The sequence below is a fragment of the Diabrotica virgifera genome, chromosome 7 (genome assembly GCF_917563875.1).
Source record: "Diabrotica virgifera virgifera chromosome 7, PGI_DIABVI_V3a".
Taxonomy (NCBI): Eukaryota; Metazoa; Arthropoda; class Insecta; order Coleoptera; family Chrysomelidae; genus Diabrotica; species Diabrotica virgifera.
In genome coordinates, this window is record NC_065449.1 from 171,973,106 (window position 1) to 171,993,144 (window position 20,039).

General features: G+C 34.3%; 1 protein-coding gene across 2 annotated transcripts in view; it reads right to left on the minus strand.

The window, feature by feature from the left end:
• The window catches only part of LOC114329416 (uncharacterized protein CG3556), an 850,435-nt gene that overhangs the window by 14,512 nt on the left and 815,884 nt on the right, over positions 1–20,039 (minus strand). For both annotated transcript variants that reach the window (XM_050655236.1, XM_050655235.1), the window contains exons 5-6: positions 14,661–14,908; positions 12,553–12,713 (exon numbers count right to left, since the gene is read on the minus strand). In XM_050655236.1, the coding sequence (XP_050511193.1) occupies positions 12,553–12,713; positions 14,661–14,908 (409 nt within the window). The remainder of the gene's footprint in view (positions 1–12,552; positions 12,714–14,660; positions 14,909–20,039) is intronic.

Below are 20,039 nucleotides of genomic sequence, written 5' to 3' on the forward strand. Positions count from 1 at the left end.
TGTTAATGTTATATCCTACCCTAAATATTTTAAAGCCCGCCCTGATTTAGAGCATTGCAAAGTATTGCGTAACATTGGATCAGTACCCCTACCCCCCTTTAGAAAAATGTTTGGACTCGTCCAGAGTACCGTATTTCCCTTAAGAGGATCGGAACGTATTTTCGGCTGCAATGCTATTCAAATGGGGATTCATTTTTTTCAAATTCTGAGAAAACTAATAAGTATTTTGGAAAAATTTAAACGCAGAATGAAAGATTACGTCATTAGCGAGGGCCGAAAGTCCCTGAGAACTTCTACAATGTTTATTTTAATAAGTTACAGGGGTGAAAAAACTAAGAGAAAATTTAGTGTGATTTTTAAATTCAAATATCTCATTCAAAATAAACTTTTTATTTATTCTAAGGGACTTTCGGCCCTCGGTAATAATTTAGTCTTTCATTCTGCGTTTAAATTTTTCAAAAATATTTATTGGTTTTTTCAGGATTTGAAAAAAATTAACACAATGCCCTGGTAATATTTTCCAAATCTGTCTTTGTCTTACAACGCACTCAGCCGAATATAATATTGTCAGCATATATTGTCAGTCAGACACTGACAATCAGTGACAATTTTAAATATTTGACATTGCATCGGGAATATTTTGAGAAATTGATTAAATATTATTGATATATAGTGTATTTGATAAATAATTGATTTAAGACGTGAACTTAATAAAAAGTTATTTATTGTGTATTATTTGTGAAAGATCCAAGCAGAGAATACATCAGATATATCCTGTGATCCAAGTATTTTGTTGTTAGAGATGTTCAAAATTGTAAGCGTTCCAAAATAACAACATATTATTAAAAAATCACTTTAACACTTTTCCTCTTTTCTCGATTGATTATTAGTTTTTGTTGTAAAAATAAATTATTACAATCACTGAAAACATAGTTAGTGAAAAAATTATCACATTTATTAACTGAATTAATAATTTGCCATTATAAAAATAACAGTTATCCAAGAACATTCAAAAGCCATCTCTTTAAATTAATTATGACATTTTCAAGTAGAATGACATTCTAGTAATGTTTACATATCCACACCAGTGTGAATTTTACTACACGTAATTTGCCGTGTAAAGACAGAAAAAGTAGGGATACACGTAAAATATTTGCGAATTTGTACCCATAGCCTTAAAAAAAATAATGGTTTCGTCCGAATCTTGCAAAGTTGCAGCATTAAGTGCGAAAATCGCTCTTTTAAATACGCAACAGGTTCTCGGGTGAAGTATTTCGCCGCCGAGAAGATCATTTCTACAACATGAGTTCTACAAGTACCATCGAGACGTAAGGATCTTTCCGTGGAGCTCCGGAAGCCGTACCTCTGCCGGCTTGAGGCTGTCGTCGTTATGTGAAGGATTTGCAACCTGTCCTGTGAATATTATGGAATACTAGTAGAAAATTTCACCCACATTATTTTGGATATATAAAGTGAAAGTCCAGTGTTCAGTATTTGTGACGCAGTTAGTTATGCCGGTAGGAGAAGAGTGCGGTTTCTGTTTCTTTGTTTGCTGTGCCCTGTGTGGACCAATATGGTCCTCTAGTTTGAAGTCCTCTATTTTCCGAAGAGATGTCTGATTTGGCCCCAAGTTTCGTCTTGTCCCCATTGTCCTGAAATAGAAGATTGAAGCCATCCCCGCCACGCCCCATGTCAATGACCTCGTTGTTTTGTTTTGTGTGACCCGTGTGACATTAAAAGAAAGGTATGATACATTTTTAATTTTGCTAAATTCCAAGTGGATATACTAAAGTTTGTTGGTAAAAAGTTTAAGTATTTGTATAAAGATATAGTGCTTTCATGATGAAAATTGTTTGTAAGTGAAACAAAATGGCAGTGACTTATGACATCTATCAAAGTCAAATTTTTGTGTTGAAATAAGTGGGTCAAATTTTATTTGACATATACTGCCCAACAAGTTTAATTGTAATTGTTTTGTTTGCAATAAATAACTTCGTATTGAAAAGTTAAAATAAATATTGTTTTTTGTAGTAAAATTACAGTAAAGTTTTGAATAAACATAGTAAGAGTTTGAAGTTTTAAATAAACGTTTTTGTAAGTGTATCTACCATTTTATTTCTGTAACCTTTCTTGGAAAAATATTAACTAGGTTCTAATACAAATGAAATAAGTTTTAGAATAGAAGAAAAGAAATTTGGCATAGAAGCCAGTGTTGAGAAAATGATTGTCCAGTTTAACCCCAAAGAGGAATCGAAGATGAATATCCCCCCATTTGGTATCTGTAAGTACGGAATATGTCCAGTAAGTACCCATATGTGAACCAGAGGATTTATTTCGAACGGCGTCCTTTTTTAAATAGTAGAAAGATCCTCTAGTCAGAGTAAGTACCCTTTATGTTTGATTATGGTAGTTAGTCTTCTTGACACCCTCCTACCCCCCTTAACGAATCTACGACCTAGCCACCGCACAACAAATGAGCTGTTGTTCGCATGAAGGTTTGCGTGTCTGTTCCTTCTACTAGCCCCATTTCGACCCCCCAGTATTTTTATAGTTAGTTCTTTCCCTGTCCCCATATGGGCAGACATGTAAAACGCTTCAATCTATCATAGCATTTCCTATGTAAGTTTTCCATCTCACAGCAGGTCTTCCTCTCCGTCTTCATCCCTGTCGGTCAAAGTAAGTAATCTTTTCGGCTACCTGTGCTCGGGCATTCTTTGTACATGCCCGTGCCATTTCAGGGCTCTCCTTTTACTACCACAACTTTTTTGTAATTGAGCATTCTACTTATATTCTGTTTCATATTTCCTCTCTTCTTATTCTATCCTACCTGGTGTCTTGTAGACACCTTCTCATTCACTCCAATTCAACTGTTTATTTTATTTCGTATTATTGATGTCACTGGCCGTTCTCCCGCTCTTGTAGGGTAATATTCCGCACTATGCCCTGAAAAATCTTTTGTTGTTTTCTTTAGTTAGAGTGTTCTTCCATATCACTCCATGGAGTGCTTTTGTGGCTTTTTTCCCCGTACTATTTACATGTCTATACCTTTCATACAAGTGACATCTCGGTTTATATCATTTACCCTAAATACTTAAAAATCTTACAACTCTTAATAGTGTCTTATAAACTTACGTTTAAACCAAAAGCCAATCTGTAATCAATTATTTTCGACTAGATTAAATTGGTTTAGACTAGGCTAACCTATTATATCCTGATATAAAAACATAAACTACTTCAGGATAAACTACAGTACATACTTGATACTCCGACGTTTTGCAAGCCGACACGCTCGGTAGTCCGACGCACCTCCCGTCAAGGTCGCCGCCGTGTCCGCTTGTACTGAAACCTGCCGCGACATGAATGAAATGTATTAACTTCCATATTTCTTTTAGTAATCATGTTTTAGTTAGCCGAAATGGATGTTTCATGTGCATATTAATCTGGGTAGTAGTTTACTCATAACATTTAAGAATATTGTAGGCTACTGCTAGCAAAACAATGCCAAATATATAACACTTTAAGTAATCCGGACACTTTTGGTAATCCGACACCCCTTTGGTCCCATTCCTGTCGGATTATCAAGGGACAACTGTAGTTTGGTCTAGACCTCAGAGATGGAGACTGGGAGAATACAGTGCTATGGAAGACGAAAACGGCAAACTCATAATGGGAAAAAGACAAGAAGAAGAAAGTAATTCAGCGAAATAATACGGCTTAATATAAATAATAAATTGAATAAATTACTTTGTTCTTGGAAAAATAATTTTTTTTTAAATTATAATTATTCGTAACAAACATACAATAATATTGAAACAAATAATAAGTATTTTTCATAAAATCAATAACTATAGCTCAATTATTAAAAACATTATTTGTTTTTACATGTAGAACCTTAGTGCCACTTCGAACTGCAGAGTATCATGACCATCTTGCAGTTACATCTATTTGTGGAGCAGTTTTTATTGCAGTTGCATCAAACGAAACCTCCGAAATCTAGGCAAAACTAGTTTGGCCTGAAATGTGCTTCTTTATATCAGGATAAACTAGTTTGTCCTGAAGTGTGTGTATTTATATCAGGAGATAAACTAGTTTGGCCTAGGACAAACTAGTTTGGCCTACGCGCGATATGACAAACTAGTTTGGCCTAGGCCATACTAGTTTATCCTAACGCGCTTAGGACCAACTAGTTTGTCCTGAAATCGGGTTTGGCCGGTAACATATAGATTAATGCGGACGAATCCATGCAGAGAGATTACTGATGTCATTAACGCTATGCTATACAACAGAAGTTTTCAAGTCATCAGGGGTGATGAGACCAGTACCCTAATGAAACTAAACAATGGCCTCCCGCAAGGATAGGTGGTGGCCCCTCTGCTCTTTAGCTTTTATATAGCAAACATACCTGAAACCACATCAAAGAAGTTCGGATATGCAGACAACTGTGCACTTAGTACGAGCCATGAATAATTGGAAACTACTGAGTAAATATTAAATAAAAAATGGCCTGGTTACCCTCGGGAGAGATTTCTGTCGCTGGAGATTGTAGATTAAAAAACAGTTAGAAAGATCTGGACAAGAAAATATCGGTCAAAATTTAGATATCATGAATTCCGCCATGGTCACCATAGCAAACGAAGTTTTGAAACCAGAAAAAGACCCAATAAAGAAAAAGGATTGGATGACCGATAAAATACTAGACCTTATTCAACAAAGAAGAAATTGGAAAAACAAAGACGAGATTCGGTATAGAGAGATATATCGACAAATAAGATAAGAGGTTAAGCGAGCAAAAGAGGACTGGATGGAACAAAGATGTCGTGAAATGGAAGAACTACAAAGAAAACATGACGAGTTTAATATACATAAAAAGCTTAAAGAAATTACCTACACTCAGAGAAAAAGAACTCCTCACTTTATGAGAAACTCCAAAGGTAAAATAATTCTCGACTTGGATGAAAAAAAGGAAGAATGGACTAACTATATAAAAGAGCTCTTCCTGGATACGAGGCCACCACTTAACACCACAAAGTATACGAATACTGGTCCTAGTATTTTAAAAGCGGAAGTAGAGAAAGCCATCAAACAGAGCAAAAATGGGAAATCTCCAGGCCCTGACCAAATACCATCAGACTGGCTCAAACTTCTGGATGACGACAATGTCTCACAACTAACAAACATTTATAACTATATATACGAGACTGGCATGATGCCACAGATATGGTTAGAGTCTACATTTATTCCACTCCCAAAAAAGCCTAATACATCATCATGTAAAGACTTTAGACCAATTAGTCTCATGAGCCACTCTCTCAAGCTACTTCTTAAGATAATTCTTAATAGAATCAAGCAGAAATGTGAAGAGGCAATGGGAAACAAACAATTCGGTTTCAGAGAAGGATTGGGAACAAGGGAAGCTTTTTTCTCAATGTTAACATTACTTCAAAGATCATGGGAAGTACAGAAACCAATTTACGTCTGCTTTATAGATTTTGAGAAGGCGCTTGATAGAGTTCAACATGATAGGTTGTTTGAATATCTAGAAATGATTGGAATAGACGATAAAGATCTGAGACTTTTACAACATCTATATTGGAATCAAGAAGCTTCTATTCTGGTAGACGGCAAAGAAACAGACAAAATTTGCATTCAAAGAGGTGTCAGACAGGGTTGTGTGTTATCACCAACTTTGTTTAACGTATACTCAGAAATAATTTTTAATGAAGCCTTGGAAGGACAATGTGGAGTTCGAATCGGGGGAGAAACTATTAAAAACATCAGATATGCAGAAGACACCGCGATAATGGCTGAAAATATCGAAGATCTTCAATTCCTTATAGATCGAGTCACTAGAGAATGCTCCAATAACGGACTTAACATAAATGCAACAAAGACAAAGTTACTTGTGGTTAGTAAACAAGACGTCGGCCCTATGCAACTAATTGTCAATGATGAATCAATAACAAAAGTTAACCATTTTAAATACCTAGGATGTTGGATAAACGAGACACTAAATCCGGATGAAGAAATTAAAACTCGTATAGAAATTGCAAGAGGAGCATTTATGAAACTTAGATCCATTCTGAGCAACTCTCAGCTGAACTTAAAACTAAGAATCAAGTTCCTAAAATGTTATGTGTATCCTGTATTACTATATGGATGTGAAACCTGGATCATGAAGGTTAACATGATGAACAAATTAGAAGCCTTTGAGATGTGGTCGTATCGTAGAATGTTCAGAATATCTTGGGTTCAACGCATTTCAAACAGAGAAGTCTTAAACAGAGTAGGTCAAGGCGAAGGTGACTTAATGAAGATGATAAAAAAGAGAAAACTTGAATATCTGGGGCATATAATGAGAGGTAGTAGATACAGGATGCTGCAGTTAATACTCAATGGAAAGATCGACGGAAAAAGAGGAATTGGTCGAAAGAAATATTCATGGCTCCGAAACCTTCGTCAATGGACTGGCTTATCAGCAGATCAATTGTTACATGCCGCACAAGATCGAGAACGATATCGGCAAATTGTTATGGAAGCTACCTACGCCTAAAAAAATTTGGGCACGGTACTTAAAGAAGAAGAAGGAGATTGTAGCCCAATACACAACACAACAGATTGGCCAATTACCAATTAAAAATCCACTTTGAACACAGACGCATCAGCCATACTAAATACCCAAAATATCTAGGTGTGACACTGGATAGAACGCTAAGCTTCAGAGAACATCTTACAAAGACGACTGCAAAACTTATACGGTAAAGTACTACAAAAGATATACGGTACAGCATGGTGTTCCTCAGCTTCTACACTTAGGACGACAGTGATGTGATTCGTGTATCTCGTTGCGGAGTACTGTGTACCGGTATGGCTTAAAAGCCCGGACACCAAACGTGTTGATTCCCAACTAAACTCGGCTTTGCGTATTATAGACCGGTCTAGTTAGACTCAAAAATAGGAGTGAGGCTACAATAATTACCATCAAGCTGAAAATTGGCAGGATTGTTCAAAATACCATCATAAATGAAATCTAAAAAGTCCTCATAAATTAGACCCGTGCTAAAAAATTTACGCGGGGTCAAAGGTCACCAAATATGGTTTTTAGCGATTTTCAGCGAAACGGTAAGTTTTATCGTAAAATTAGCTCTAACAAAAAATGTAGATATAATTATCTATAAAAAATATCTTAATAGTTTTTTTCCTTAGAGGCACTATTTTTGAGATACAACGATTCAAAGAGTTGAAAGACTTCTAATCGTCATAATATATGTATTAGTACACCAGGTATATACATCACTGAAGCTGTAATACAAGTAAACATAATATTCTACGGTCAACTTAACTTATATTACACATAATAATATAAGATTATAAATATGATAATGTTTCTACTATACAGCTTGCGGTCTAACGAGGGATGCAATCCATAAGCTGTATTATATTACAGTGCTAACAAAAAAATCTTTACAAAGTGAATGTAACGCGAAAATAATAAGAATTATTTGAATTTTACGGCTTAATCCCAACAAAAATACACAACAAAATACAACAAATGACAAAGTATTAACTTATAATAATTCTTTTTATTTATGCGCCTTAGTTCAATTTGCAAAGATGGTTTTATCGGAATAAACACGTTCGTCAGCTAATCTAATCACCCTACCTATTCTCTTCTCCGAAGGGTTTGAACCTAATAATGAAAGACAACTTTCTAGGCAAAATGTTTATTGCTAAGTACTAATAAATACTTATGCAAATTACACCGTAATTCTCCTGGGTGGCGAAATCCTTCAGGTAGATGACACCCTCGAGGTATTAATTAGTCTTGAGTACTACTCCGGAGTGAAAATACGTGTTAAACCTATATTTTTTTTATCGTGTATTTCGTGTTATTTTCATTGTTATAACAAAAATGTCAGAATATTGTTTTATTTGCGCGTATTTGCGCGTATTATTTGACGTAATGATAATTGAAACAGCCATAGAGCAATTCAATTTAACAAATACAACTATTGTTGTAGGTAAAGATGTAGACTTGCTCGTATTACTAACTGGTAGAACTCCAATCGAAAAAACTATCTTTTTTTTTAAAACCTGGAAAAGCTCAACACCAATCGGAAATATATTCATCGAAAAGTTTATCAACTTTTGCAAAATGTCAAAATCATATACTATTTTTACACTTACACGCAATAACTGGCTGTGATTGATACGAAATCTGCATTTTTCAGGAGGGCTAAACGACTGTTTTTAAAATGTTTGAAAAACAAGATTTACTTGAATGTGCTGAATTTAAAAAAAAAACTAATTCAACTCCACAAGAAGATATTTCCAATGGAATTAGCTTTCTTCTCTCTATGTATGGAGCGCCTAAGAAAACTACGTGCTTAGATAAGTTTCGATATGCATGTTTTTTTAAAAGTACTCGAAACAAAAAACAAGTGCAGTTATCTTGTCTTCCTCCAACCTCAGCGGTTGCTCATGAACAACTTTTTCGGGTATATTACCAAGTTCAAGTGTGGCTTGGTTATCAGCTAGATCCAAAAGACTGGAGATGGAAATTAGTCGACAGTTCATTAGAACCAATTGAAACTTTACTCCCCCCTGCGCCGGAAAAACTCAACACGGAACACAATTTTTTGCAACTGTAAAAAGGGATGTAGCGCTAAATGTGGTTGCAAAAAAGTTGGACTGTTTTGTTCGGTAGCATGCACTAATTGTCAAAACCGGTCGTGCTCCAATGTTGAATCCCAACAATTGAGGATTCATTTCCTTCTATCGAGGAGCCATGCGATGTGTTATTATTGGGACAATTTACTTGCACCCAGGATGAACAAGAAGAAGAAGAAGAACAAGAAGAAGAAGAACTAGAAGATGAAGAAGAGGAAGAAGAACAATGAGAAGAAGACCAAGGGAAGCAGAAGTATTAGAAAATTATGAACCAGTTTGATAAATTTCCCTTTTTTTAAATTTATACTGCTTTATATAAAGTTTAATCATTTTTAACCCTTGCCAATATCAATTATTAAATAGCTTTAAATTAAACAGAAAGGTGGTGTGGAAACGTGTGCGCATATTATGACGATTACCACTTTTTGAATCGTTATATCTCAAAAACGGTGGCTCCCAGGAAAAAAAGTAATAAGGTATTTTTTATAGATAATTATCTGATCTACATTTTTTGTTAGAACTAATTTTACCATAAAACTTACCGTTTCGCTGAAAATCGCTAAAAACCATATTTGGTGACTTTTGACCCCGCGTAAAATTTTTAGCAGGGGTCGGATTTATGAGGACTTTTTAGATTTCATTTATGATGGTATTTTTAACAATCCTGCCAATTTTCAGCTTGATGGTAATTTTTGTAGCCTCGGATGCGTAAGTTGACCGGAGTATTATATCAGGCAAAATCAAGGCCACGACAACGTACTGGCTATGCCACATAGCCCACTTACGCACCCGTTGAGCACTAGCCCTTGTCAGTGAGTATAGAAAAATTAACGCCGATCCTGTGCTCCGCTCTCACGTTGATATCAACGACAAAAACATAAGTACTAAGTAAGCTTCGTTCAAGAAAAAAACCTCTAGATTCTGCAAAAATTCTAATTGAAAGGAATTTCAAGATAACCGATCGTTGGCGAAAATATTGGGAGAAGAATGCACGCAATAATATGCCATGTTTTATAGGTAATTCAGAGGGTTTCAACACTGATTTCAACCATCCGAGACGAATCTGGGCGACACTAAATAGAATTATAAGAACAAACTGTGGTAGGTGCTCCGACTCACTTTTTAGATGGGAAAAAATACCCTCTTCAAATTGTGATTGCGGTGCTGAAACAGAAACAGTAAAGCATTTAGTGGAGGAATGCCCGATAAGATCCTACAATGGCAGTCCCTCCGATTTTTTAGTGGCGACTATAGTCCATGTGGTGAGACCGCTCCCTTCTGAAAAACATTTCTAATTTGGTTTCTCTGCGGAATAATATTCAAAAATGTCCCCTTTAAACAAATCTGAAGGGCGCCGGACGGAATTTTTGTGCAGAAATTGTTTAAACAATTTTTTTTAAACAAATACATAAGATCACCTTTTATTGCTCCAAAAAATATATTTTTAGGTTTTTGGGTCATTCTCAACAAGAAAGGTATCTTGTGATTTTTCTCAAAAATTGACAGTTTTCGAGTTATAGGCGATTTAAAATCTAAAAAATGCGAAAATACGCATTTTCGAGACTTAAAAACTCATATTTAAATTAGTATTTTTAAGGATTTCAATAACTTGGATTAAAGTGTAAACATTCCTTTTCAAGATTCCGAAGAGTGATCGGGTCTAACTTCAATTTAGACCGTAGTTTTTTAATTCGTAGTTATGCGTGTCCATTCGTTTTTTTTGCCGGTGCAGCGCGCACTATTTTCAAAAATCTCCTATTTTCCTCCGAAAAATATTTTCCTTGATTCTTTGGGACATTCTAAATAAAATAAGTTTCTTGACATTTTTCTCAAAAGTTAATAAGTAGTTTTAAAGTTATAAGCGATTTACAATCCGAAAAATTACAAAAAAACACATTTTCGCTGTTTTAATCGCTATAGACAAGGCGAAAATGGCGGGTTCGTTGGGAAAAATATTCCCATGAGATATTTTTGCATAATCACATTCGTGAGACATCCCAGAATACGGTTCAAGAAGTCGCCCATGAGAAAAGTGGGCCAATTTTTTTTTAACAATTTTTTTTTAATCAAATTGCAAAAATCAATATTTTGGCCCGGACTCATTTTGGTTTTGGACTAGGTTTTTTGGACCATTCTGGACAAAAAAGGTCTCTTATAATTTTTCTCTAAAATTGATCTTTTTCGAGTTATAAGCAAGTTAAAATTTGAAAGACGCGAAAATGGCCATTTTTAAGGCTTAATAACTCGGTCAAAAATTATTATTTTGAAAGTCAGAAAGTGACTAAATCAAAGTTTAAAGTCGCTGTTACATGATCCTGAAGAAATCTGTGTCATTAATTTACTACTAAGCTGTTATTTTTAATTAATAACAATGAGTGGTTGTATCGTATTGACGCTGCTGTAAATGTGAGTGCGAGTAAGATGCACAATTGGACTGCTGGAATAGCTTCTCTCTCGCACTCAGCATTTACAGCCCCGCACACGTGCATGGCGCTTATTATTATTACTTAAAAATAACAGCTTAGTAATAAAATAATGACAAAAATTTCTTCAGAATCTTGTAGGGGGGGGCTTCAAACTTTGATTTAGTCATATATTGACTTTCATAATAATAACTTTTAACCGAGTTATTAAGCCTTGAAAATCGCCATTTTTCGTTTTTTTCAATTTTAAATTGCTTATAAGTCGAAAACGATCAACTTTAGAGAAAAATTATAAGAGACCTTTTTTGTCCAGAATGGTCCAAACAATTAAAGAAAAAATTGTTCGGGCCAAAAATATTGATTCTTGCAATTTGATTAAAAAAAAATTGTTAAAAAAAATTGGCCCACTTTTCACTTGGGCGACTTCTTGAACCTTATTCTGGGATGTCTCACGAATGTGATTATGCAAAAAAATCTCATGGGAATATTTCTCCCTTCGAACCCGCCGTTTTCGCCTTGTCTATTATAACTTTAAAACTAGTAACTTTTGAGAAAAATGTAAATAAACTTATTTTATTTAGAATGTCCCAAATAATCTAGAAAAAATATTTTTCGGGGGAAAATAGGAAAATAGAGCGCGCCGCACCGGCCAAAAATCGGATGGACATGCATAATTAACAATTAAAAAACTACGGTCTAAATTAAAGTTAGACCCGATCACTCCTCGGAAACTTGAAAAGGAATGTTTAAACTTTAATCCAAGTTATTGGCACCCTTAAAAATACTAATTTAAATATGCCTCGAAAATGCGTATTTTCGCATTTTTTAGATATTAAATTGCCTATAACTCGAAAACTGTTTCTTGTTTAGAATGACCCAAAAAACCTACAAATATATTTTTTGGAGCAATAGAAGGTGATCTTATGTATTTGTTTAAAAAAATTGTTTAAACAATTTCTGCCCGAAAATTCCGTCCGGCACCCTTCAAATTTGTTTAAAGGGGACATTTTTGAATATGAATCCGCAGAGAAACCGAATTAGAAATTTTTTTCAGACAGGAGCGATCTCACCACACATACTACAAGCTGGCCACTCACTTACGGATATCGAAGAGGCCGTGGCATGCAGGCCAGGACTGAAGGCCGTTATTTGAGTAGCTACGTTAATGAACTGCTGCAGTTGAGACGCCACACACATGCAGTTTTGTGATCGAGCGTGCTAACGCCTTTACGAAAACTGCGTGTATGTGGTGATTTTGGCTTCAATTAACCGCCTGTCAGTCGCCCGGCCTCTTCGATATCCGTGAGTGGCCAGCATGCCACTCACTTAAGGAGTCGATGGAATATATGTGTCAGCTAAATTCTCGTTTGTAAAAATTAATTACTGTTATTTACAATTTATTGTTTTCTTGATTTATACACAAAAACTGTGATATAGTCATACTACAATCATGTGGACTTACTTGGAGCGTAAGAGCAGTATTATACAAATTTCCGAAGCCTCCGTCTTGCTGCTGCTGTCGGGCTAAGCTTATACTAGGCCTTCTAAGGGAATGCTGTAGATTTCTATGCCTATGATCTTTTACTATGCATCTTAAAGCTAAAATTGTCATTGCGACTGTATCTAAAAAACAAAAAAGTAATGTTAGTCCAAGTAAAGCTTAAAAAAAAACAAAACCTCGCAATTTTTACAGAATGGACCTATTTGTTTGAAAATTTGAGAATAAGTAGTGGATAGCCCAAGGATCAAAATCTATATCATGTCGAAAGGCGCTTTTACCATGGGGATGATTGCCACACCATCTCGGGGGTGGAAATCTTTTATTATATTTTAATCGCAAAAGTTGGTAAACACGTTCATTCTAAGCAAAAAACGTTTTATACATTTTTTTGATAAAATTGATAGTTCTCGATTTATTCGCTATCGAAAGTGTTAGTTTTATATCGAAAAAATCAATGTTTTTAATATGTTTTCTGCTAATAACTCCAAAAGTTTTCGTTTTATCAAAACAACTTTACTTAAAAAAATGTACCTTTTGAAAAAATAAACAAAAACTTTTTTTTTAATTTTCTTTAAGACCAATAGTAATCGAGTTATACTTTATTATATGTTGGCCCTTCTTCGTCAAATGCTAAATATTGTAGTTTCAAAGTCAACAGACGGGAAAACTATGCATTTTTCGAGGACAACTTGTTTAAACTAATTTAAAGTGCTTAAAAATATCTGTCTCCATAAATAAGAAGAAAGTCTATAGCACAAAAATTAAGTGACTTATAATGAAAAGAATGTCAGTCCCTATTTTATTCAGCGAAAAAGAGATCGCAGGCAACCCCCCAATCATCACCCTAATTAAATTTAGTCATTGACCTTATTTGGTCTTTTTTATTTATGTATTATTAATAGGTTCTAGAAGTTTGACCGGCATAAAATGATTAGTTTAAAAAAAATGGAGTTAAATCGAATAGCGAATTTTTCTAGTTTGGAAAAAATGGCCTTTCCTTCAGAATAGCAAAATAAGCATCAGAGGTACGAAAAAATGTTTAAAATGAAATTGTAGTTTATTTAATTCCCAAGAACCTGGTTTGCAAAAATTTTTTCTACGTCAAAAATTGCGTGAGCTGTTGACAATTAAAACTTCATAACACGTAATAACATGCAAAAATCACCTTTACCAACCCCTTCAAAGTCCCCTTTTGTTGCGATTGAGAATTTTAAAAAGATTTAATATTAATAGGCTTGTAGATCGTGTAAAATCCTACAAAATTATTTTTTACCAAACTTTTATAGTTTGGTAATATAAAAATAAAAAAGTGATGGTTAAAAAACCAATAATTTTTTTTGAAAAAAAAGGAGAAATCTAATTGGAAGCATAATAATGTAAATTAGCGATATTTTTAGTGATTGGCCTTATTCATTCTTATTTATTTATGTATTATTAATAGATTCTAAAAGTTTGACTGGCTTAGAATGATCATTTTTTTAAAAACTGGAGTTAAAAGCGAATAACGAGTTTTGTATTTTGGTAAAAAAATGCCTTTTTCTTCAGAATAGAAAGATTAGCATCAGAGATACGAAAAAAATGTTTCAATATAAAATTGTAGATTATTTAATTCCCAAGAATCTGGTTTGAAACAATTTTTTCTACAACAAAAATTGAGTGAATCGTAAATGAGTATGTATATCGAAAAACATTGATTTTTCTATACAAAACTAACACTTTCGATAGCGAATAAATCGAAAACTATTAATCTTATCAAAAAAATGTATAGAACATTTTTTGCTTAGAATGAATGTTTTTATTAACTTTTGCGCTCAAAATATATACCCCCGGGATGGGGTGGCAACCACCCCAATGGTAAAAGCGCCTTTCAGAATCATATAGATTTTGATCCTTGGACTATCCACTACTTATTCTCAAATTTTCAAAGCAAATCTATCCATTCTGTAAAAATTGCGAGGTGGAAAGCTACGGTTCCTAGCCTATGTGTTAATAAATATTCTAACCAATTTATTTATTATCTTTTTTACTTGTTGACTTGGTCGTGTAAACAATCATATTCGTTAACTTACCTATATTATGGTCCTTGGCAGTATTCGCTATATCCAATAATCTTCGAATCTGCTTCTTCCTAACATGCGCTCTAGCTGTACATGCGGCTAAAGTTGCATAAGCAAACTCTATGTCATGGATAGGCTCATGATGTTGGAGGCTTCCAATAAGATCATGACCATGGAATTGCCTGGGATCATAGCACATTGCACATAGAGCTAGGCAGTATTGAGCTAGTTTTGGAGGAGTTATTGGAACCTCATGATGTCTAAAACAAAGATATATATGTAGGATTGTAAATATTTTATCTTAATTTTTAAGATACCCTGTATATAATATTTCTTAATTATTAATACGAGAACGGGATAGAGTCTCACACATATGTACCTACGTGGGCACAGATGGGTGGAACTAATTGGGGATTACGGCGACGGTAGCGGACTACTTTTAATTTTTGTATTATTGGGTTATTGGAAGATGTCGGTATATGCTTTGAACTAATTTTAATTGGGTTGTTTCACAGGAAAAAGGAGATTAGCCTAAGACGTTTGTTTTAGCGTAGGGTAAGAGGACGAATACATTCAGTCGATTTTAAGATCTCAGCGACATTAGACGTGTTATTGATTACAAGACGCATAGGGATAATACTAAGACGGGTATTATATTGATTAGACGCAAATTATCGATAGATACATTTCTTTTTGTAAAAATAAGAACACGTAGAATTTTGGTCGCAAAGTACACTTTTACACTTTTACATTTCGATAATTTAATAGTAACAATAATTTAGTCATCTATTTTATTAATTAAAACTATTAAACATCAAACGGACTTTTATTACGATCGTCTTTAAAAGAAACCTACATTTTGGGGGCTCAACCGGGATCTAAGAAAGACAATTTCGTCGTAAAGTTCGCGAAATACCGTAAAGTGAAGTGTAATTAAAAAATCGGCTCAAGTGACGAGACGTAATTTTTGGAAACTGTTTATGACTGTTCGGGAAACGTGGAAACTGTTGGTGATTTTCGGACTTTTTTAAACTATTGGTGACTTCCGGACTTTGTGAACTGTTGGTGAATGGTTGTGTTGGTGGAGTAGCAGGCTAGTACAGTGTAGACGACGCTGTTAGGCAAATACGATGGCTGTTTGGGCAGTGAAGATGACGACGACGACGAGACGCAATCATAGCAAGCAGTATTACCAAGGAGAAATCAGGTGTGTTTGTTCCAATATTTTAAAAATAGTCAAGACACTTTGGTCTTGTGTCTGGAAATTAGAAATCTGACCCAAGATTATTTTTTTTCGAGGAGCTGTGAACTGGAACTTTTGACGATAAACAGTGAATGTTGAGAACTATCATAAATTATTTAACGATTAACTTCTTTTTGTTTTTTTTTCATTGTTTGTTCTGTTCATTTATTTTAATAACTCATAACTTTGTTAGTATTTGTAGTAAATATTGATAATTTTAAAGTAAAAGCGACTACAATTCTACAGTTCACAAGTACAATTTGCACAGGAGAAAAAATAATCTAACTTTTTAGTTAAAAGGTAATCTATCTTTTTATTTCTATTTTTTTTTATTGTTTATTCTAATTAAGTATATACCTTTTTAAAATGCAGTCTAAACAAACTCTTAACGATTTTCCAAAAATTAGTTTAAACCTTAAAAATTCGGCATTAAGTGCTGTTAAGGCGTTGCATGTTGTCGCGTACGGGGATAAAGGGTTGCCGCGACAAACTAGGAAGAATTTGCGGAATTTTACAAATTTTGCGTGGGATAAAGAATCCCAGGAATATTCCACAAAATTAGACGACATTAAAAACAAACTAAGTATGCCGGACTTAGTAGCAGTTTGCAGTGTTTTAGATCTGAACTACACTGGTTCAGAAGACGACGTGATTGAACGTATTTGTTCATTTTTGAACGACTTCAATTTTAAAGACGAGAATGACGACGAAGACGAAGACGCTAGCGATGATGACGGTGATAAAGACGTTTATCACAAGGAAAACGGTAAAGACGTTACCGAAGACGATCGCTATAATGAAGATAACGACGCAAATAGTGATAAAGACGCTTATCACGAGGAAGAAGGTAAAGACGTTACCGACGACGATAATAATGATGACGATATGGATGATGAAAGGACGACGGATTTATTTACGAGGAATAGATCAAAATCAAACAAAATGACGAGAGGTAGACTGAATGATTCATTTGCCTTAACTTTTAGAGACGTAGAGGATAGTATAAGAAATTTCGACGGAAAAGACGATTATCCCATAGGAAAATGGATCACTGATTTTGAAGAAATTTCCAATCTGATGGGATGGAATGATTTGCAAATGCTAATTTTTGCTAAACGATCTCTAAAAGGAATAGCTAAACTGTATATACAGTCAGAGAAAGGAGTTAATAGCTGGAAGCTCCTGAAGAAGAGACTGACAGCAGAGTTTGAGAACAAAATAAGTAGTGCTGAAATTCACAGAATGCTGATGAATAGAAAGAAGAAACAAGGTGAAAGCGTACAGGAGTATGTACTAAAAATGAGAGAAATCGGTAGCAGAGGAAACATCGAAAAGGAAGTCATAATGCAGTATATAATTAAGGACTCTAGAGGAAAAGGGGTATAAGTGACATTTTTGTAAATATTGAGATAAATGCATTTCTGAACTGGAAATATTTCATTCTATTTGGAGGTAAAGAGATCTAAGCGATAAATCGTAACAGGTGCTGCTTTCTAGCGACAAGTTACTTAACCTCCAAGCCAACTATGAGTAGGGCTTGGAGGAGAAGAGATACGAGTGCGCTTGTACCCCTGTTCCACTGTGTCAGACTGTTAGTTGAGTTTGTTATTATTTCGGATGGGTAGTGGAATAGCTCTTCTAAAGCAATTTTACTTTGTCATTAAAGTATTACTTTATTGTAAACTGCAGTGTTTTACGTTATTATTAACTACAGTGCTTTTAAGAAGAGTTCGTGCTGTTTGTTTGAAGCTTTGAACGAGATAAATGTACGTATCCTAAAAATTGAAGTTAAGTTAAGGAATACTGTTTGCTCCTACTGTTTAAAATAGTTGACAATAAATCAAGTGAACACCTTTTCATACGTAAGTGTTTTTATTTAGCTCTGCAAGTAAAAAATGTAACACACTTGTTATTGGCTGAGTGTACACTTGTTATTAAGATCGCTATTCAAGTAAATTTGCAACTTTTTATTGAAAGTAAAATATTTAAGAAATTTGAAAATAGCAATGAATGTAATGTTTTCATTTTTTTGTAGATCCAGCAGATGATCCGGAAGAAGAAGATGGGAATGCAGAGCCAGTGATAGAGCATTTACCTGCTAATGCGTTTCCACCACCAAAGCAGGCTGGCAAGAAAAGGATTCGGAGGCCAGATGTATGGAAAAAAAGCTTACATGGACCAAAAGCACAATATTCATGGAGCTAAAAAGTTACGAGAACTTCAAAATCATCATTGTAGGTATAAATGTACCAATATTATTTCACAAGAACAAAGACTTTCAATCTGTAAAGAGTATTGGTCATTGGGTAACTGGAATCTCCAAACAGCTTTTCTAAATGAATCCATACAAATTGAGCCTGTAAAAAAAATCTAAATGCAGTTAGCAACAAAGAGGTGTCATGTGTTTTTAATCTGGGAGGATGTAGAGTATGTAAAGAGTTTATAATTAAAACTCTTGATGTCTCCAACAAACGTTTATAAAATGTAGTTGAAAGCAAAAATAGTCTCCTCGGGCGAGGCATGCATAGATTAAAGAGGAAAAAATTCATCCTCAAACAAAATTTCTGAAAGGGCAATTGAAATCATAAAAGAACATATTAATAAGTTCCCTAAGTACACAAGCCACTACACTAGAAATAAGACTCCGAATAGGAGGTATCTTCCTCAGGAGTGTAATTTGAAAATAATGTATTGTTGTGATCTTGATTATTGATATGAGATAATATTTTCATATGTCATTTAATTTAATCAATGCATTAATAATAATCTAATTAATTTACCAGATCACATATCAATATGTTTTCAATCTCAGGGCTTTTTATAAAATTAATTACTTACATACGTGGCTTCTAAGTATTTCTTAATGGTTCCTAATCGGGATAGGAAAGAAAAAAGTAAAATAATAACACATATGGGTTACAATTGTAATCAAAATATTGTTTATTTTATTTAAATGGCAATCACTGCTTAATATTTGCTATATCTTATTATTCTTAAACATAACATTTACACATGGGAATCTTATTTCCTTTTGATTTCCAATTGAAAGTTTTTATTAACATTTAACTATTATGATTTATTAGCAACAATTCTATTTAAGTTTGATGAAGCTTTTCTGATATTATTGATTATGTTTCTTCAATTTTAAATGTGGTATTTACTACGAAAAACCCATACATTCATGTCCAAACAAATGAGACTGACCTTTTTCTGGTGCACTGAGAATGTCTTCACACAAGACCCGTTTCCTGCTATCCTTGGCTGCAATCAAAACCTCGTCCTGGCTTCCAGTAATGTTCTCCTCTGAAACTAGCTCGTATAGCTCTCGTTTCCTGCTTCTGTCGTGATGCTGTGTTCTACCTTTTTCGAAACTGCAATCAGCTACCGGGAACTCTTGGCTCAAGGAGGTTCTTTTACTCTCAACCTGGCCTACCTCTCGTTCTACGATAGATACTCCACACTCACGGAACTACACCGGCTTTCTCACTCTCCGTACACTACCGTCTACTACTCGACTTCACTTCTCGACAGCTCAAAACATTCTGATCTCTATTTGTCATTCATTCCCCTACTTTCTAAATATCCCTTCCAGATTCACAAATCAAAATTCCACCACCAACTCTCATTCGCAGTATTCCTCAAAACCAATTTTTAAACTTTCTAAATATGCTTAATGGATTTCAAAGAAAATAGTTAATTCCCATTCTAAAATTACTTTCTACTATATACAAATTTTAATGACCTATTCTCTATTTCCACTTAGTCTTATTTAGCATCGGCTAATGATCGATCCTTCCGCGAACAACGATAATGACCTATTAACGATTTCACTTGAGTCTTATTTAATCACTTCTTAAAATTAAATATAACAATTTGTTGTATACAGGTTGTTCTAAATTTATATGCCCGTGGTTGAGACAATTGAAAATATTTTATATTAAATTGAATTTTGTCTATAATTATCAAATTTTAATTTTCATATCAAATAGAAATATAACAGTATAAACTTTATTGTGATTTCTGTAAGGAGGAAAAACAAGAAGAACCTGTAAAGGAAAGCTTTTACAGAAATATTTTTAATACTCATTTCAACCTTAGTTTCAAAAGGCCAAGTACAGACACCTGTGACAAATGTGACAAATTTCAGA